This window comes from Eubalaena glacialis, chromosome 8 (assembly GCF_028564815.1).
Source record: "Eubalaena glacialis isolate mEubGla1 chromosome 8, mEubGla1.1.hap2.+ XY, whole genome shotgun sequence".
Lineage (NCBI taxonomy): Eukaryota > Metazoa > Chordata > Mammalia > Artiodactyla > Balaenidae > Eubalaena > Eubalaena glacialis.
In genome coordinates this window covers 121,655,939-121,678,352 of record NC_083723.1, presented here as the reverse complement: position 1 = coordinate 121,678,352, position 22,414 = coordinate 121,655,939, and the positions used below count along the sequence as shown (strand labels likewise).

Genomic DNA, 22,414 nt, shown 5'->3' with positions numbered 1-22,414 from the left:
GTGTGCTGACTCATTGTGTGCTTTTAAATGATCTGCATGACAGAATGCCCCTCGGCTCCATTTCCTTTAATCCTATTTCTTTTTAGTCTTGTGAAAGCTACTAATGGAACCCTGCTTTCATTTCTGAGGACAATTCTTTAGTATTTTGAACGTAGAGGGGGAGAGTCTATTACTGCTCAATATTAAGAGCAGTCTAAGAAAAAACAGCCAAGGAATTTAATAAATGGTTATCTTAGACATGTCCTTGGAGACCTTTCCTGATTTAAAATAGGTGATTCTCTAAAGCATGCGCATCAGGGAGGAAAAATGTAAGCAGCTTTCGGCAGGAAAGAGTTCTCTGCAGGGGGCACCCTTTTGTCTTGTCACTAACCTTAAACCAGGCACCCATGTTCCACTCATCTCTGGCTCTAGCACACCTTTCAAATCTTTTGCTCACACAATACCTTGCCTAATCTGTTGGTTCTTTCTGTGGATCAAAGAAGTGAAGAACAAGTTATTAACAGATGACCAGATCTCTTCGGGGATCTCATGGACAAACTGTGTGAACAAGGCAGCATCTAAGGAGATGATGTATCACGAGGAGTGGGCAAGGCTGCACGCAGTGGCGGATGGGGACGACTCTGACCTCCCCCATCTCAGTGATTCACTGAGGTGACTTCCTTCTTTCCCTTAAACTTTCATGGCCGAGCAGAATCTTCGGAGGTGGTTTTTGGGGGACACTGAGTCCACCATCTCCCCAGACTGCGGCATTCTGATTAAAAGCAATTTTCCTTTCTACCAACATTTGTCTCTCTCAAGTACTGATTTTTCGAGTGGCGAGTGGCGGGACCCAATTCAGTAACATTGTGATGTCGGCACGTAGGTTCTTGATGGTACGGATGCATTCACAGGCATATATGAGAGAAAACAGATGTTTTTTAAAATACTGGGTTGTTGGTTTCTCTGGAGTTTATTGATTTGTTTTTGGAAAGAATTCTTGTCTCCTTGCTGCTGGTTCTTGCATGGGTGGGCTGTGCAGTGGCAGAATGCAGTCAGCTGGGTGGAAAGCCTGAGACCACACAGGAATATGGTGTGTCCAGGGTCCCATAGCACCAGAGTGACTGATTCTCACTTGGTGAAATGCTGGGTCACAGTTAGGATGGTTACCAAGCCTGGTGAACACACCTGCTAATACAATTTGTTGGTTCCTTATCAGCAGGGCAGTCTTAGCCAGAATTGTCTGCTGATTCATGGAAATGGCCTCAGTTTCTAAGGAGGGGTAGTTGAGAAACTAACAATAGTGAGAAAGAAGAAGAAAGCAACCCAATCACAGTGAGTAAGCCAAAATATGTCTTTTAAAGACATTCCCTGATGTATTTCACCTTTTCTTCTAGACTGTGGTCAAGACTTGGCACCATTCAGAAGACCAACGTCTTCGGGAGACCCTGGAGCCACTGCCTTCAAATTTCTGCTAAGACGCAGACCCCAGAGACGGGCATGAGACGCTAAGGCTGCTGCTGCCGCCACCAAAAAGCCTGTGTGCGAGCACAGGTCACTCTCCACACCGCCCCTCCTGGGAGCCGGTGCAGCCCGCCACGGCCAGGGTCCCGTGATCCGGGGACAACTTCCCCGGGAGAGCGCACGGCACGCCTCAGGCTGCTGCAACGTCACGCTGGCCTCTGCTGCCGCAGGCTCGCCCTGCCTCCTCCGTACCGCTCCCTCCCCCCGGCCTGACTGAGCCAGAGCCCCCGAATCAGCTACTCCGTTAACCCCGTTCTGTCTGGGTGGGGAACAGACGCCCCCAGGCGACCTACATGCAGAGGCGGGTCCAAATCCAAAGCTGAACCCCGGGAGCTGTACGAACAAAGAAGAGAAAGGGAAATCTCTCCCAGCAGCCTCAGAAGCAGCGGATTAAATCTCCACAAACAACTTGATGTGCCTGCATCTGTTGAATACCTGAATAGACAACGAATCATCCCAAATTGAGGAGGTAGACTTTGGGAGCAAAGATATATATATTTTTTCCCCTTTTTCTCTTTTTGTGAGTGTGTATATGTATGCTTCTGTGTGTGATTTTGTCTGTATACCTTTGCTTTTACCATTTGTCCTAGGGTTAGGTCCATCCGTTTTTTTTTTTTTTTTTACTTAAAAATTTTTTTTTCCCTAATAATGTTTTCTTAATAATTTTTTCCTTATTTTCTATTTTTAAAAAATTAAAAAAAATTTTTAATAAGTTTTTTCATATTTTTTATTTTAAAAAATTAAAAAATTTTTTTCTTCATAAATTTTTTTCTTAATAATTTTTTCTTATTTTTTATTATAAAAATTAATAAATCTATTTTTAAAAATTAAAAAAATTTTTTTCTTAATAAATTTATTCTTAATAATTTTTTTCTTATTTTTTATTATAATAGCTTTATTTTATTTTATTTTATCCTCTTTCTTTCTTTCTTTCTATTTTTTCTCCCTTTTATTCTGAGCCGTGTGGATGAAAGGCTCTTGGTGCTCCAGCCAGGCATCAGGGCTGTGCCTCTGATGTGGGAGAGCCAACTTCAGGACACTGGTCCACAAGAGACCTCCCAGCTCCACGTAATACCAAACGGCGAAAATCTCTCAGAGATCTCCATTTCAACATCAAGACCCAGCTTCACTCAACGACCAGCAAGCTACAGTGCTGGACACCCTATGCCAAACAACTAGCAAGACAGGAACACAGCCCCATCCATTAACAGAGAGGCTGCCTAAAATCATAATAAGGCCACAGACACCCCAAAACACACCACCAGACGTGGACGTGCCCACCAGAAAGACAAGATCCAACCTTATCCACCAGAACACAGGCACTAGTCCCCTCTACCAGGAAGCCTACACAACCCACGGAACCAACCTTAGCCACTGGGGACAGATACCAAAAACAACAGGAACTACGAACCTGCAGCCTGTGAAAAGGAGACCCCAAACACAGTAAGATAAGCAAAATGAGAAGACAAAAAAACACACAGCAGGTGAAGGAGCAGGGTCAAAACACACCAGACCTAACAAATGAAGAGGAAATAGGCAGTCTACTTGAAAAAGAATTAAGAATAATGATAGTAAGGATGATCCAAAATCTGGGAAACAGAATAGACAAAATGCAAGAAACATTTAACAAGGACGTAGAAGAACTAAAGAGGAACCAAGCAACGATGAAAAACACAATAAATGAAATTAAAAATACTCTAGACGGGATCAATAGCAGAATAACTGAGGCAGAAGAAAGGATAAGTGACCTGGAAGATAAAATGGTGGAAATAACTACTGCAGACCAGAATAAAGAAAAAAGAATGAAAAGAACTGAGGACAGTCTCAGAGACCTCTGGGACAACATTAAACGCACCAACATTCGAATCATAGGGGTCCCAGAAGAAGAAGAGAAAAAGAAAGGGACTGAGAAAATATTTGAAGAGATTATAGTTGAAAACTTCCCTAATATGAGAAAGGAAATAGTTAATCAAGTCCTGGAAGCACAGAGAGTCCCATACAGGATAAATCCAAGGAGAAACACACCAAGACACATATTAATCAAACTATCAAAAATAAAGAAAATATATTAAAAGCAGCAAGGGAAAAACAACAAATAACACACAAGGGAATCCCCATAAGGTTAACAGCTGATCTTTCAGCAGAAACTCTGCAAGCCAGAAGGGAGTGGCAGGATATACTTAAAGTGATGAAGGAGAAAAACCTACAACCAAGGTTACTCTCTCTACCCAGCAAGGATCTCATTCAGATTTGATGGAGAAATTAAAACCTTTACAGACAAGCAAAAGCTGAGAGAGTTCAGCACCACCAAACCAGCTTTACAACAAATGCTAAAGGAACTTCTCTAGGCAAGAAACACAAGAGAAGGAAAACACCTACAATAACAAACCCAAAACATTTAAGAAAATGGGAATAGGAAAATACATATTGATAATTACCTTAAATGTAAATGGATTAAATGCTCCCACCAAAAGACACAGACTGGCTGAATGGATACAAAAACAAGACCCATATATATGCTGTCTACAAGAGACCCACTTCAGACCTAGAGACACATACAGACTGAAAGTGAGGGGATGGAAAAAGATATTCCATGCAAATGGAAATCAAAAGAAAGCTGGAGTAGCAGTTCTCATATCAGACAAAATAGACTTTAAAATAAAGACTATTACAAGAGACAAAGAAGGACACTATATAATGATCAAGGGATCGATCCAAGAGAAAGGTATAACAATTGTAAATATTTATGCACCCAACATAGGAGCACCTCAATACATAAGGCAAATACTAACAGCCATAAAAGGGGAAATCGACAGTAACACAATCATAGTAGGGGACTTTAACACCCCACTTTCACCAATGGACAGATCATCCAAAATGAAGATAAATAAGGAAACACAAGCTTTAAATGATACATTAAACAAGATGGACTTAATTGATATTTATAGGACATTCCACCCAAAAACAACAGAATACACATTTTTCTCAAGTGCTCATGGAACATTCTCCAGGATAGATCATATCTTGGGTCACAAATCAAGCCTTGGTAAATTTAAAAATATTGAAATCGTATCAAGTATCTTTTCCGACCACAACGCTATGAGACTAGATATCAATTACAGGAAAAGATCTGTAAAAAATACAAACACATGGAGGCTACACAATACACTACTTAATAACGAAGTGATCACTGAAGAAATCAAAGGGGAAATCAAAAAATACCTAGAAACAAATGACAATGGAGACACGACGACCCAAAACCTATGGGATGCAGCAAAAGCAGTTCTAAGAGGGAAGTTTATAGCAATACAAGCCTACCTCAAGAAACAGGAAACATCTCAAATAAACAACCTAACCTTGCACCTAAAGCAATTAGAGAAAGAAGAACAAAAAAACCCCAAAGCTAGCAGAAGGAAAGAAATCATAAAGATCAGATCAGAAATAAATGAAAAAGAAATGAAGGAAACAATAGCAAAAATCAATGAAACTAAAAGCTGGTTCTTTGAGAAGATAAACAAAATTGATAAACCATTAGCCAGACTCATCAAGAGAAAAAGGGAGAAGACTCAAATCAATAGAATTAGAAATGAAAAAGGAGAAGTAACCACTGACACTGCAGAAATACAAACGATCATGAGAGATTACTACAAGCAACTCTATGCCAATAAAATGGACAACCTGGAAGAAATGGACAGATTCTTAGAAATAAACAACCTGCCGAGACTGAACCAGGAAGAAATAGAAAATATGAACAGACCAATCACAAGCACTGAAATTGAAACTGTGATTAAAAATCTTCCAACACACAAAAGCCCAGGATCAGATGGCTTCACAGGCGAATTCTATCAAACATTTAGAGAAGAGCTAACACCTATCCTTCTCAAACTCTTCCAAAATATTGCAGAGGGAGGAACACTCCCCAACTCATTCTACGAGGCCACCATCACCCTGATACCAAAACCAGACAAAGATGTCACAAAGAAAGAAAACTACAGACCAATATCACTGATGAACATAGATGCAAAAATCCTCAACAAAATACTAGCAAACAGAATCCAACAGCACATTAAAAGGATTATACACCATGATCAAGTGGGGTTTATTCCAGGAATGCAAGGATTCTTCAATATACGCAAATCAATCAACGTGATACATCATATTAACAAATTGAAGGAGAAAAACCATATGATCATCTCAATAGATGCAGAGAAAGCTTTCGACAAAATTCAACACCCATTTATGATAAAAGCCCTGCAGAAAGTAGGCATAGAGGGAACTTTCCTCAACATAATAAAGGCCATATATGACAAACCCACAGCCAACACTGTCCTCAATGGTGAAAAACTGAAACCATTTCCACTAAGATCAGGAACAAGACAAGGTTGCCCACTCTCACCACTATTATTCAACATAGTTTTGGAAGTGTTAGCCACAGCAATCAGAGAAGAAAAAGAAATAAAAGGAATCCAAATTGGCAAAGAAGAAGTAAAGCTGTCACCGTTTGCAGATGACATGATACTATACATAGAGAATCCTAAAGATGCTACCAGAAAACTACTAGAGCTAATCAATGAATTTGTAAAGTAGCAGGATACAAAATTAATGCACAGAAATCTCTTGCATTCCTATACACTAATGATGAAAAATCTGAAAGTGAAATTAAGAAAACACTCCCGTTTACCATTGCAACAAAAAGAATAAAATATCTAGGAATAAACCTACCTAAGGAGACAAAAGACCTATATGCAGAAAATTATAGGACACTGATGAAAGAAATTAAAGATGATACAAATAGATGGAGAGATATACCATGTTCTTGGATTGGAAGAATCAACATTGTGAAAATGACTCTGCTACCCAAAGCAATCTACAGATTCAATGCAATCCCTATCAAACTACCACTGGCATTTTTCACAGAACTAGAACAAAAAATTTCACAATTTGTATGGAAACACAAAAGACCCCGAATAGCCAAAGCAATCTTGAGAACGAAAAATGGAGCTGGAGGAATCAGGCTCCCTGACTTCAGACTATATTACAAAGCTACAGTAATCAAGACAGTTTGGTACTGGCACAAAAACAGAAATATAGATCAATGGAACAGGATAGAAAGCCCAGAGATAAGCCCACGCACATATGGTCACCTTATCTTTGATAAAGGAGGCAAGCATATACAGTGGAGAAAAGACAGCCTCTTCAATAAGTGGTGCTGGGAAAATTGGACAGGTACATGTAAAAGTATGAAATTAGAACACTCCCTGACACCATACACAAAAATAAACTCAAAATGGATTAAAGACCTAAGTGTAAGGCCAGACACTATCAAACTCTTAGAGGAAAACATAGGCAGAACACTCTATGACATAAATCACAGCAAGATCCTTTTTGACCCACCTCCTAGAGAAATGGAAATAAAAACAAAAATAAACAAATGGGACCTAATGAAACTTAAAAGCTTTTGCACAGCAAAGGAAACCATAAACAAGACCAAAAGACAACCCTCAGAATGGGAGAAAATATTTGCAAATGAAGCAACTGACAAAGGATTAATCTCCAAGATTTACAAGCAGCTCATGCAGCTCAATAACAAAAAAACAAACAACCCAATCCAAAAATGGGCAGAAGACCTAAATAGACATTACTCCAAAGAAGATATACAGATTGCCAACAGACACATGAAAGAATGCTCAACATCATTAATCATTAGAGAAACGCAAATCAAAACTACAACGAGGTATCATCTCACACCAGTCAGAATGGCCATCATCAAAAAATCTAGAAACAATAAATGCTGGAGAGGGTGTGGAGAAAAGGGAACACTCTTGCACTGTTGGTGGGAATGTAAATTGATACAGCCACTATGGAGAACAGTATGGAGGTTCCTTAAAAAACTAAAAATAGAACTACCATACGACCCAGCAATCCCACTACTGGGCATATAACCTGAGAAAACCATAATTCAGAAAGAGTCATGTACCAAAATATTCATTGCAGCTCTGTTTACAACAGCCAGGACATGGAAGCAACCTAGGTGTCCATCATCGGATGAATGGATAAAGAAGATGTGGCACATATATACAATGGACTATTACTCAGCCATAAAAAGAAATGAAATGGAGGTATTTGTAATGAGGTGGATGGAGTTAGAGTCTGTCATACAGAGTGAAGTAAGTCAGAAAGAGAAAAAGAAATACAGTATGCTAACACATATATATGGAATCTAAGGAAAAAAAAAAAAAAAGGTCATGAAGAACCTAGTGGCAAGACAGGAATAAAGACACAGACCTACTAGAGAATGGACTTGAGGATATGGGGAGGGGGAAGGGTGAGATGTGACAGGGTGAGAGACTGTCATGGACATATATACACTACCAAATGTAAAATAGATAGCTAGTGGGAAGCAGCCGCATAGCACAGGGAGATCAGCTCGGTGCTTTGTGACCACCTAGAGGGGTGGGATAGGGAGGGTGGGAGGGAGGGAGATGCAAGAGGGAAGAGATATGGGAACATATGTATATGTATAACTGATTCACTTTGTTATAAAGCAGAAACTAACACACCATTGTAAAGCAATTATACTTCAATAAAGATGTTTAAAAAAAAAAACTATGATGGAAAAGAATATATATATATTCTTTATATATATATTCTTTATATTCTTTATATGTATATATTCTTTTCCATTATAGTTTATATATATATAAACTATATATGAATCACTTTGCTGAACACCAGAAACTAATACAACATTGTAAATCAACTATATTTCAAGTAAAAAAAAAACACAATGAGATATCACCTCAAAAAAAAAAAAAAAAAAATTTCTTCTGAGAAACGCATCCACCAGGCACTGTGCAGGTCCCAGCAGAGGCTTTGGACTTGCAGAATTTGTGGTTTGGGAGTTCAGTGAAAATAACTTTTTTTTTTTTAATCACCTAAAATCTAGTCAGAAGATGAGTTTCATCATTTGTGAGAATATTTAAACACATTTAATCATTTGAGGAATCAGGCAAAGATGAAGGGTCTTCTTTTACTCCCCCTTTGTGGAAATTTCTAGTAAATTCAAAGGCCATAATTTGACTGTGGATGGCTCTTTTGGAAACGCCTAGACATTACTGATTTTGTTATTATCCTATGTCTTTCAAGGTAGTAGAATGAATAATAATATGCGTTAAAAACATCTAATCTTCTGCTACAACCTCTGTATCTCAACTTGCAGACAATGTTGCCTTCAGTGGAAGATGATGATTTTACTCCAGCTCTCTGTGGACCAGCTCCATCAACATCCACGGGGCTTTGGCTTTACAGGATGTCTGTGTTGTAACTGCTATTTCATCTAAATGTAAAATTGACCCTTTTTGTTCCTAAGTGTTCGGAAACCAGTATAGAGAAGAGGACAGTTTCTGAGAACACAGTGGTATATGACCCAGATCACAGCCAGCCGACGGGATTCTGCCTCCTCTGGGGTCTATTAGAGGGGAGAACAAGCAAAACTAAAGGGCTTTAAACATTAAGTCTCTCTATATTTTAAGTCTTTTATCAATGTTCCGTTGGGCTCTTGCTTAGGAAATACTTTTTCCGGCTGCATTAGCACAAATGAAAGTTTAAAATTTCAGCCCCAAGACAATGTCTTTTCTTCCAAGGTTGATCTCAGAAAATAGAACATACAACCCCCATGCTAGGTATTTTCATTGTTTTTTGAACTGTCCTTTCCTTGAATTAACCTCAGCTCTCAAAAGGCAGCTGTCTTTTCTGGCTGGCAGGTGGAATGGCCATCAAAGAGCATCTTGTGAAACAAATGATCCTCATTTATGAGAGCTTCCTGAGGTTCCCCCACAAAGAGATGCCTCCTTGGTGCTGGCTCACGTCAGTATCAAGATAGTATGATCATCTTCCAGGACCAGCCACGTTGCTCTGTCATAGCTCTTCTCATTCATGTCAACAAAGTGTGAAATAATATTTAATTGGCTCTAGCAGGCTTGGGGATGATCTATTCCAAATCAAAAAAGGGATAGTGGAAATAAACAGGAGGTATATTTAGTATCAGGGGTTTACCTACAGATATGCAAATTACTGATTATTTCAGACTTCTGCATTATACTGAAGGGATGATAGAAGATAGGAAAACAGTTCAGAGTAAAGAACTGGGATCTTTTTATATTTAGATTCAAATGTTTCATTGAGAGAAAGGAAAAGTGGGAAAAGCACTGAATCAGAGGTGAGGATACCCAAATTTTAGACCTGATGACGTTATTTTCTGTATACTTTTGAGCAAAGTGCTATAAATACTGGGACCCACTGGTTCACAGTCCTGACAGCACATCAAGACTCTCTCCGGATGGGGAGCAGGCGTCAGGGTGGCCAAAAAGCTCTGCAGGGGATGCTAATGCGTAGCCACTGCTGCAGCCACTCATTAGATGTTTACTGTGGGAATGAATACATTTTCTCTCTGAGTTGCACTTTTTTTAATCTTTAAAATGTGGTTAATAATGTCCACTCAGGCCATGTAGAGCTACTGTCAGGATAAAACAAAACCATGCACTGAAAGCATTTCGGCAATCAACGTCATTTACAACTTTATCATTTCTGTCTTTATCCTTTCCCATTTCCTAAAAGTTAAAATTCCCAAGTAAATTCTTGAAAACCACTTTTAGCCTTTTCTCGTGGGGAAATCTCACAATTAATCTCATCCTCTATGTTTAAAATAACTACACCCCACATTCATATGGATTTTTAGGTACATTTACGTTTTAACATAAAATCGATGTTACTTTTTTTTTAATTTTTAAAGCCTTTCAGGATTGTTCCCAGGCAGAAGCTCAACAGCAGAATCAAGGACCCACCTGATCTTTAGACATTTCTCAACAGTCTGTGCAGAGCACAGAGAATTGAGCAAAGATCTTCTCAAATGAGTAAAACAACTGGCGTTGGGTCAAAAACTTCATCTAGCATAATGTTTCTGCAACTTCAGAAACCACAGGCAGGACACAGGCCCCGAACTGCCAGCAAAGGCAGAATCAGCACTTCTAGGCGGTGACTGGCAGGGATTCCCCGGGGAGGATTCACACTCAGGGATTTCCGTGACAGTCTTCTGGACGACAAGTCAGAAAAGGAAGTGGCACCAGATTAATTTGGAATATTGTACTCCCTTGAATGGCCCAAGTGATATACAAGGATGTTCAAAAATGCAGTGTAGTAGGAAGCGTTAGCACGGGGCCCTGCCTTGACAGAGGCAACGACAGACACAGACGTCGGTGGACAACGCTGAGCTCAAATTGACTTCATTTTCAGGGGCTTCTCGTAACATTGGCCGGCATGAGAGCGAGACAGAAATGAACACTGTGACTCGCTGCAGTTGGTGGTTCTGCCATCAACAGAGAAGTTGCTATAGCAACGTGCACGCCTGTGTCACCTGCCCTTCCCAGCCCCACATGATGGAGGTGACAGCTGAGTGTCCTGGCAGGCGTGGAACAGGGAGAGAGGTGTCTCTAAGGATGGTGCCAAGCAAGGGGGGGGGGGTCAGAGGGTGGACAGCTTAAGAGAGGGGGCTGGACAGAACCCCAACCTCCTTGGGCTTCAAAATCTATTGTGTGGGACAAAGGGAAAGACAGACAGAAAGAGAGGGGGAGGAACTGGGATTAAAGAGAAGCCCAGATGACGGAGGCATCAAGGACCTGGGAAGTCACCCCAAAGCTGGGTGTTTGTGCTTCTTTGGATTTTCCCACAACGGTGTTGAACAGTCCTGGTTAGGAAAGAATAGAAGCCTGGGTGAAGGCAGCCCCAGACACGGTCAGGCACACGGGGCAGTGTGCAGGGGGTGTCCGGTGCTGAAAGGGGATCAAACCCCACCGCCCTTCACTTTAGCCTCTTAGGTGATGTTTTGCCCCATCATTTCCTCACCTGCTCCACTGCTGTGGGAACACACGCCTGCCAAACCTGTTCTTACAGTGATGTCTGAAGGCTTTGGCATTTAAGGTGGCCTCTAAAGACTCTTCAGGTCCCTTAGATGAGAGTTTAGTTAAAAATATTCATGCCAAGACACTGCATCTGGCATGTGTGGTCCGGGAGGTGGGGTCAGCAGTGGCCAGAGACTTAGGCTTAGAGCTTAGATTTGTTAACTTTGGTTCATGTTCTTCTGAAAGAGGATGTTACACACATGCCAATAATGACAATAAGGAAATATTCAAATGACACAGTTAAAGAGTAGCAAAAATAAATTTAAAGAAGTCAGGATAAAAGCAAGTGGTAAAAGAAAACAGAAAAATGATAGAACTAATAAATAAATCCGGAGCTGGTCCTTTGAAAAAAAAAGTTGTCCGATAATCTAAGAAGAATGGGGGGAAAATCTAAACCTACAATATAAAAATATATGAATAAACATTTTCTAAGGAGAGAACGGAAATTATTATAAAAACTTATTTTGCTCCTCTATGGAAATGAATTTGAAAACTTAGACTACATGCATTAATTTCTAGAAAAATATAAAGAAGAGAAATTATAGCAGATGAGAAAGAGAATCTAATTAGACAGATTCTCATAAAAGAAACTCAGAGAGTTGTCAAACAGCTCCGCTCACACACACAAGAAAACGGTAGACTCCAGTGTTTTTGCAGGTGAAGTTTACCCAGCTTACAAGGTACAGGTGGGTAAGGCTCCAAGGCTGTTTATATCCTTGCCACACAGTGTGGCCCGTGAACCAGCAGTACCAGCGTCACCTGGGAGCTTGTTAGAGACGCAGAATCTCAAATCCCACCTCTGACCTCCTGAATCTGCATTCATTCATCTCGCCAGGCGATTCTGAGTACATTCAAGTTTGGATGGCCCGTATTTGAGTTATTCTACTAGTTAGAGAGTGATGGAGGAGTCCCCCATGGTGTGACTGGGTATCCCGAGACTGAAATCAAGGTGTCAGCAGGGCTGAGTGCCTGTGGGGAAGTCCTGGGGGAAAATGTGCTTCCAAGGTCATTCCTGATGCTGGCAGAATTTGGCCTTTGAGGTTGTAGGACTGAGGTCCCAGGTTCCTTCCTGGTCTGTCTGGACTGCTGTCCTAGGGGCCTCCCACATTCCTTGCTGGGTGGCCCCTTCTACTTTCTTTTTATGAAGCTGGCCTAAGTATAAAATCCAAATCTGCACTCCCCTCAAAAGTAAAAGGATGCTACAAACCCATCTTACCCAAGAATTACTGATGTAAAAAACAAAACTAAAAAAAGTTTTAGTAAAATGACTTTAGTTATACCTCAAGAGAATGCCTCACCATGACTAAATGTGGTTAATGCTAGGAATGAAAGCATGGCTCAGTATTTGGAAATCTATTACTATGATTCACCGCATTAATCTATCACAGAAGGAAAAGCACATGGTTAGTAGATGTTGAAGTGGCATTAGATACTATTTAACATCTAACCCTGATGAGACCCTTATGAAAACAGGAATCCTCTAGGTAACATATACATATAAAAATCCTAAAAAAGAGAGAGAGAATAAAAGGAAAATTAGCTTTATGAGAAATCAAATGCTCTGTCATGACCACAGCTTGCTACCGTCCCAGCAAGAGTCAGATCAATGCAACGGATCAGGGAGTCTAGAAGTAGACATAAATATAAAGGGCAATTTTGAATGGGATGAAGGTGGGGTAAAGGATGGGTCCTCAACCAGTAGTGCTGGAACTATTGGCTGGCCAGGGGGGAAAAATAAAGTTGGGTTTCTACCTTACTCTTACTACCCAAGTAAATTTCAAGGGCAGTAAATATGTGTATCTTACAAATAAAACATAAAATTATTAGAAAAAATGTACAATCATTAAAAAAATTTTTTTCTGAATGGAGGAGGCATGACACAAAACCCAAAAGCCATGAAAAACTTTATATTTCATCATGTAACATTTAGGAATTTTTACATGGGGAAAAAACCCCATAAATTAAAAAAAAAAAAGAGCTCAAACTGAGAAAACGTTCAAACATATAGTAAAATGCCAATTGACTTAATATATAAAAGTTCTATGAGTCAATTAGTAAATGACCAACAGAACAATGGGAAACAATGTAAATATACAAATAATTCTTTGGTCAAAAAATATAAACAGGCAGATGGGGGGGAAAATAAATACAAGTGACTTATGAACATATACAAAGATACTTAATCTCACTCATTATTAAGTATCTTTACTTAATTTGGATTAATGAAATCCAAATTAAGACAACAAAATTTCATTTTTCAAATAAAGTATAGCAAGATTTAAAAGAATATTATATGTGCTGCGTTGATGAGGGTGTGGGGAAAAAGAGATTTATATCTTATTGAATTGGAGGTACTATGTCACTGGAGGGAGATTTGTAATATAATCAAAATTAAAAATACATCCCTGACTCAACAAGATCATGTGTATAAAGCTATTCATTATGGAAACAAAAGATGGAAACTTAAATGACCATTAGATCAAAAACTGGTAACTATTATTATATTTGACTTAAGCTATATATAAATGTGCTTGGTGCTTTTGCAGAAAAGCAGAAATTGGATCATCTGCAGGAAAAGTGCATGTCAGAAAAGAGAAGATGATAATGTTTTTTGGACTTGAATAAATGTCTGTGTCGGTCACAGAAGAGAACAAAAGACACAAAAGATAATAAAAAGATTAGGTATCAGAGATTAAACAAATTAATCATGCAACCTTAGCATAAGGATGAAAGACGGGATCTGCTCAGAAATAATTAAGATGTAATTATAAGAGCTGGAAAGATTATTTTAAGTGCTTGCAGGTGGTAAAGAAAACCAACTACCGGCTTATAATTATGATAGAAATGGAATAGATATATGCAGTTTTTAAATGTTCATCATATCCATAATTCTTTCACATGTGAAGATACAAAAATATTTTATCCTCAGATGGCAGAAAAAAAATGTGGAACATAGATCAGAAATCAAGTCACTAAAAATCATAGCAATAGAGAAACGGGTGCCTTTAGAAATCAAACCCATGATTTCCAGTGGTAAAGCGTCTGATGTGGCACGCAGAGCCCTTAATTCTTAGTTCACAGTACCTGGGCAGACTGTATATTCTGGAATCTAACTGGGGCATGTGGTTGTTACACTGAGTGATCCCAGGCACCGTATTCCATTTAGTTCCCAATTTATTTGGGATGAGAGCCACATTCCTGAGAGCTGGTTTTTCCAACTGCTCTGTGACCCTGAGTGAATCCACGGGACAAGTTTGGGTTTGGATTCTCGAATTCCTGACAATTCTCAGAGGACTATTTTCCACTCAGTGCTTCTGGATTTTCCATGTCCTTCCCACTTTCCTCTCAGAGGGGCTCTGAGAGTTCCTGGTCCAGAGCCTCTCAGTATCAGATGCAGGTTAGCTTTAGGCAGGGAGCCAGAATCTCTAGGTTCCAGTAACTCGTTATAATCTTTATAACGAGGAGATTCCTTGGGATATGAAATCTTACATCTTAAAGTGCCTTGTCTATCTTAATGCTATTAAAAAAAACCCTAGGATGTGGCCTTTGGTCTGATGTATTCTGTATTCAATATCATGAATGTGATTAAAAAACAAACCAACCCTAAGACTTAATATGAATGCCTCATAAAACAGCTTGGTATACAGTTCGGAGTTGTTCCTTAGTGCAGAAATTTACGGCATCAGATTCTTATTTTTTTTCTGGTGTTTGTTTTGTTTCTACATTTTACAGAAAGTGCACTGCCATTTGTAGTCGTCTCTCTGCTGGCAAATCCTTGCCATTCCAAGGAAATAAGCTTCCCTGAATCTGACAAAGAGAAAAAACAGAGCCCATAATTCTGAGAGGGGAATCACAGCAATTGTCTGGCGCTCTGTGACCTTTAAATAAACCAGAACTCAGGGTCAGGGATTGCCTTTTCTACCTTGTAACTACTGTTCTAAAAGGACCATAATGATGTGGTTAAACAGGCCGTACCTATTATCCAAAGGCAGAAAAAATTAGGCAGAAAAAGAATTGACTAGATGTTTCTAATAGAGCAGAATTGGTTTAAGTCAAATCAACATAATTTTACCATTTCCCCCTAAAAAAATGCACTCTCACAGCTCCATGCCAGGACCTTGTGTTTGTGATCATCCTGACATACTGTCCACTGTTTGCCAAACTCCAATCACATAGGAACTACTGTCATATCTTTTTGCTATATCCATGGAAAACGTTATTATTATTTATTTACTTATTCTCACTAAATTGACCTGATTTCTTATTTAAACAAATGCAGTGATAAAACTTTATAACCCTACTGAGTAATTCTATGGCCTGTCAAGGCTTTAAACAGAAGCCTGCTCTCTATTAAAGGGTGAATAGCATGGGTGAGAGAGCTGTTAAATGCATGCCAGAACCAAATGGAGACTTTCTCTTTAACAAAATTAGAAAGACTGAAAAAGAAATGAACAGGAAATAACTTTATATTATGCCACGTGATGATATGTCTATTTTCTTCCCATAATGATCTGATGACCCCCTATCAAGGCCACCATGTTTCAGGGCTCCAGGAGCCATAGACTGCAATGCAAATGGAATCCTCTGGAGTTGTGCAGTACACAGCCTGACCAACTGTAAATGTCCCCCACTTTGGAAGACAGTGATGGAGCCCAAAGGGCATTAGAGAGGCAGTGAGCAGCTCAGTCAGTGGTGTTCCAGAAGAGAAAAGGAATCTTATCACAGGAAGCCAGCATACCTTGGAATCCATTTTCTGTCTTTATCATTTGATATCATCTAAGATATAAGAAAGAAATATAAGGGAGCAGAAAGAACACAAGACCTCAGGGTAGATGTCTGGAATTCTAACTTCCAGGTGTCTGCAAAGCAAATACTCCACTGTGAGTATGAAGTAAGTAGCCCTTGGTTGATCGCTAAGTTCCCGCTAATACTAAAGCCATAGACTTCCTATCTTCACGGCAAGGGGCCTGCTTGATTTTAAAATAAATGCACATACTTCATTTTAAAGCAGCATTTCCTTCCTGATATCCTTTCAAATTAAGCTTGCAGCTGATTAAAAAAACTGATTAATAATTTGACATCTTCCTCAAATTGAAGCTCCTTCCTGGGGTGTAACAACTTCAATAAAGACGCATTTTCATGGAGGCCCCGAGTCTGGCCCCGCACTGTGGATCTCTTGTTTGTCTGTTTCAAGTCTGTTTTTCCAGGCAGACTAGCTCTTTTCAAGTTCAGAGAAAACTCCTCTATCTCCCTGAGCTTCCTTATGAAATGGTCAGAGGAGCCCAACCTTTGGCAAGCTTACTGCTATAGCCTTTCCATTTGGGATTTCACCACCTAAAGACTTCACTGTTTTTCATAAACTGGTTTTTGGGTATTTACCTTTCTTTTCTTTTTAGTAACCTTACTTCAAAGGGTTTACCAAAGGGGCCATTATTAAGCTTCTCTCTTATTTAGTGAGTGATTCTCCAGCTTGGCTACACATTAGAATCACCTGGGGAGGTTGTACATCTCTGGACATCTCAACCCGAGTGCCTGATTTAATTGGTCAGGGGTGCAACCTGGATATTGGGGCTTTTAAAAGCTCCCTAGGTAATCTGAAAGTGCACCTGAGATTGAGAGGAGTGCTTTCAGACTTGATGGGCACATGATAAGTCACAGGGGAATCTTGCTGAGATGTAGATGCCGATTCAGTGGGTCTGGAGCCTGGGATTTGCATTTCTAACAAGCTTCCAGGCGATACTCATACTGCTGGTGGAGGATCACGCTTCCCAAGGCACCAGATGAAACAGATCTCCTTCCAAATGTCCTCTATTCAAACCAGGACTAATGAGCTCTCACCTTTATTTTCTTCCCTCAGGTACCTATACAGACTCAAGTAACATGATTTATAGCTAGAAATGGCATTTTTGTGTATGCTCTGTTGTTTTGTTTCTGAATATCTGATAGTGAGGATCCTAGTCATACATGAAAGATTATCTAAAAAAGCAAAACCCCCAAATCAAAATTCAGAATGATGAACTTAGGCTCACAGAAACTAGGGTGCAATTGCTGATGTGGGGACCCACTAAGAACCCCAGAGCTGGGATGAAGATTATTTCAAACTGATGACATTTGGGATTCAACAGATGCAGAAAGAAATCTTTTTGGAACTTCCTTATCTGACTAAACATAGAAACTTCTGAGAAATGAGACCATAAATCCCCTTTTTTTCTAGGAGGCTTTTAGGTCCCAGGAAGGAGGCCAAGAGCAAACCTACCCTAAATCACCCTTTCCAGGGGAGTTTTAAGGCCTTGAAAAAGACAAAGACCACTCACACAGGCATGAACAAACATAATCACAAACTTTCTTATCTCCTGTTTTTTCTTTCAGAAACCCATTTGTTCTTCCCAGAGGCCTTTTATCCTCTCTTCTTTTTCTCTACTAAGAAAGGTATATAAGCCTCTAACTTTTACCACTATTGAGCTACTTCTTTTGTAAGCTTCCATATGCATACAAATAAACTTCTTCTCCTGTTATCTGCCTTTTATGAGTTTAATTTGCAGGCCCCCATTGCCTGAACTTAAGCGCCTAAAGGAAAAGTTTTTCCTCCTAGACACTAAGCCACTGGAGGCTGATATTAAGTAACCTTCCCTTATGTCTATTTCTTTCTTTGTCCCCTGTTCATCCCCCAACCCCCATTCTCTCTCATTTTCCCATTCACCTGAAAGAAAAAAAAAACAAACCATGTTATCTAACTGGACAGCTACATGTAAAAGAATGAAATTAGAACACTCCCTAACACCATACACAAAAATAAACTCAAAATGGATTAAAGACCTAAATGTAAGGCCAGACACTATCAAACTCTTAGAGGAAAACATAGGCAGAACACTCTATGACATAAATCACAGCAAGATCCTTTTTGACCCACCTCCTAGAGAAATGGAAATAAAAACAAAAATAAACAAATGGGACCTAATGAAACTTAAAAGCTTTTGCACAGCAAAGGAAACCATAAACAAGACCAAAAGACAACCCTCAGAATGGGAGAAAATATTTGCAAATGAAGCAACTGACAAAGGATTAATCTCCAAAATTTATAAGCAGCTCATGCAGCTCAATATCAAAAAAACAAACAACACAACCCAAAAATGGGCAGAACACCTAAACAGACATTTCTCCAAAGAAGATATTCAGATTGACAACAAACACATGAAAGAATGCTCAACATCATTAATCATTAGAGAAATGCAAATCAAAACTACAATGAGATATCATCTCACACCAGTCAGAATGGCCATTATCAAAAAATCTAGAAACAATAAATGCTGGAGAGGGTGTGGAGAAAAGGGAACCCTCTTGCACTGTTGGTGGGAATGTAAATTGATACAGCCACTATGGAGAGCAGTATGGAGGTTCCTTAAAAAACTAAAAATAGAACTACCATATGACCCAGCAATCCCACTACTGGGCATATACACTGCGAAAACCATAATTCAAAAAGAGTCATGTACCACAATGCTCATTGCAGCTCTATTTACAATAGCCAGGACATGGAAGCAACCTAAGTGTCCATCAACAGAGGAATGGATAAAGAAGATGTGGCACATATATACAATGGAATATTACTCAGCCATAAAAAGAAACGAAATTGAGTTATTTGTAGTGAGGTGGATGGACCTAGAGACTGTCATACAGAGTGAAGTAAGTCAGAAAGAGAAAAACAAATACCGTATGCTAACACATATATACGGAATCTAAAAAAAAAAAAAAAAAAGGTCATGAAGAACCTGGGGGCAGCACGGGAATAAAGATGCAGACCTACTAGAGAATGGACTTGAGGATGTGGGGAGGGGGAAGGGTAAGCTGGGACAAAGTGAGAGAGTGGCATGGACATATGTACACTACCAAATGTAAAATAGATAGCTAGTGGGAAGCAGCCGCATAGTACAGGGAGATCAGCTCGGTGCTTTGTGACCACCTAGGGGGTGGGATAGGGAGGGTGGGAGGGAGGGAGACGCAAGAGGGAAGAGATATGGGGACATATGTATATGTATAACTGATTCATTTTGTTATAAAGCAGAAACTAACACACCATTGAAAAGCAATTATACTCCAATAAAGATGTTAAAAAAAAATCATGTTATCTGAACAAGCCTTCTATGTCATAGCTCATAAGCTCTTTTCTGTTCTTTTAATAAAGTTCGTGAGACAGATACACATTTCTTTATAAGCATTTACCCATTATGGAAATTAACTTGGAATTCCAATCATGGAATAAATTATGATGATGAGATTGATACAGCAACTGGTCAACACCAGGTAAGAACTTTCTGTCCAAGTACAAGTGGAAATTTTCTGTAAATGGACCTATGTTATATAGTACAGGCCTACCATAATACCTGGATTGTAGACTTTTGATTTGAACATTGAATAATAACAGAATGTTCCCTATATACATTATTACATCAGTCAAAAGAATGAAATTGTCATGTATAAAGCATGATTTTTAAAAAATAAATGAACTCAAACTTTGGCCCATACACCTGTATCTCACAGACCATCAAGCAAATAATTTGCTAATTAAGGCAGAATGAATATGAACTCCTATTGGCCCAAAGTAGCATCTAGAGGCTTTTGAAACTGATTTCTTGGCAGCTAACTTGGACACACACTGATGGCCTCAAGCAGTGAGAACCTCTAACAGCAAGGAACCTGCGTATTTCAAAGATTAAGCTTTGTCTCCATCCACCCTGGCATCTGGAGGAATCTATCTGAGAAATCTCTGTTCCTCTGCAGCCCTGGAAGTGCTTTTTCTCGCCTCCTAACTTCACTCCTACTTTTCTTCTTTCAGCACTAGGACTGCTTTCCTTTGTTCAAGCCATCTCATGAGGAAAAACCAGCCCGCTGTATCATCCTAACAACTTCATAAAAGGCAGTTCTTTATAAGTACCCTGGGCACACATCATGACCCTCATCATGTTATAGGACCCCATGTGTGAGGAATGAAGAGGATTGTTTAGTCTGTAAATTGGCTATTCTGACAACGGGGCAATTTCGGCTTCTTTTCGAAGCTTCACAAAGTTTTGCAGGCAAATTCTGGCAAGAATTCACGATGACGAGAGCTTCACGGAAGCTGATAAAGACTGTGTTCGGGGCTGGAATATATGTAAAGCAATCAAACACACGATGTTTCCATGATGAACTGTTACTAACTAGAAGTTAGGGTCGGGGAGGATTTGGGAGCCTTTACTACTGGACATTCAAACATCATAGCAAATTGTGTCGAATATAATAATAACCACTTTGTTAGTATTATTGCAGCTAAACTTTTGTACAGCTTGCTCCATGTCTGTGACTGTGCTGAGTGTTTTAAATCCATCATCTTGCATGGAATTCTCTGAGTTAGGTCTTATTATCTCCATTTCAGAGGTGGGGAAACTGAGGAATGAGATTAAGACACTTGCTGGGGAGAGGCAGTGATGGTATCGAACCCAGGGCTCCCCCCTTGTCCCCTTCCTGTCTTTGGCATCAGCAAAGTCAGATGTTGCTTTGGAGATCCATCGGATGGTAGATTTGGAGGTGTTTTAGAGATCACGCCCCACTTCATATCTTGTGGGTGAAAAAGCAAAGGCTTAGAGAGGTTACCCGAGTAGCCTGATGTCAGTCTGGATAGAGTGAGGAGGGGGACTTACAGGCTCCCCACCACTCGGGGTCCTGTGGACACTGAATCTGCATCCAGTTAATTTCACAGCCAACAGCTGCATCCTTTTAGCGCTGTGATTTCAAATGACAAGTCTTATCACCTGCAGAAGTGGAGCTAAATCCACTGAGCTTTCTAAGCCTAAATGCACCACTAAAACCTGGAAGGCTATGGGATTATATGTACAAATACAGTGTCAGGAGATGAATCTCTGTATGGTTTTAGGTAATCTTTTGATATCAGAACTTGGACAGTGGGGCTGCTAGGCAGCTGAGTCACAAAGGCAAAAGCGAGGAAGTGATCTGATCAGATCATCCGACAGTCACGTTGCAGACATTGGTTTAGGTATCTCATCATTTCACTTAAATGCAGGAGAGTCAATAATTCCTATATTCCTTCCCTTCGACTTATTTACTTCTGGCCCTGAGCACGAATACGGCTGTACCTTTTGAGCCCTTGATGTGCTAAGAACTCTGTGCTCACACATTCCTTTGTTCCCTTAATCCTCCAACTACATCACCGGGGACGGTCTGCTATTAACTCCATTTTACAGGTGAGGAAACTGAGGCGTAAAGAAGTAAAGCATCCCACCCAAGACACTGCTTTAGACTTTACCTGAATCCAGATGGTCTAAGTGCCAGGGGTCGGTGGCAGACGACATGGGTGACAGGGTGAGCGGGGAGGCCCCGCAGTTGGACTCTACCAGCTCGCCCTGGACGTGCACGTGAGCTGAGGCGTTTGTTTGCCTCAAGGCTGCCTTGAGAGGGGCGATCTGGTTGAACTGGACTCTGGAGAGGCACCCAGTGAATCCCGGGGTGTTGTACTTGTGAATCTCTTGGTCAATCTTCCCTGTTTCTAAAAGAAAAAGAGAAAGTAAAGATCGTATCCCACTCACTGTATCATAGCTGTAATACACAACTCCCCTTTGAATGTTTGTCCTCAAATCTTCCTCTTAGGTTTCAGTTTAAGATATTGTGTTCTTTTAGACGAAAAATTAATGACCTGATAAGGCTTTAGGGCTGGAGGCTCCACTTTAAAGGAGCCTTCTGTGTTGCTAGAGAACACGGTGAGGAGAGTAAGACTATACTCGGGAAAATGAAACACATTCCTAATCACCTTCCAGATACTTGAGGTATTGCCGTCACTAACAACACTTGCTTGGTTCTGACTGACTTTTCTCCCCTTTTCTGATGCTTCAGTGACCCTCATATACATTGAACAGCCCTCCCAGCCCTCCTGGTAGATTATGGTTTCATTTTGTGCCTCTTATTTTCTT

The 22,414-nt window shown here is 40.0% G+C and overlaps 1 protein-coding gene across 2 annotated transcripts in view; it reads right to left on the bottom strand.

The window, feature by feature from the left end:
• CNTNAP2 (contactin associated protein 2) overlaps window positions 1-22,414 on the bottom strand; it is a 2,096,032-nt gene that overhangs the window by 33,177 nt on the left and 2,040,441 nt on the right. For both annotated transcript variants that reach the window (XM_061198858.1, XM_061198859.1), the window contains exon 22: window positions 21,754-21,993. In XM_061198858.1, the coding sequence (XP_061054841.1) occupies window positions 21,754-21,993 (240 nt within the window). The remainder of the gene's footprint in view (window positions 1-21,753; window positions 21,994-22,414) is intronic.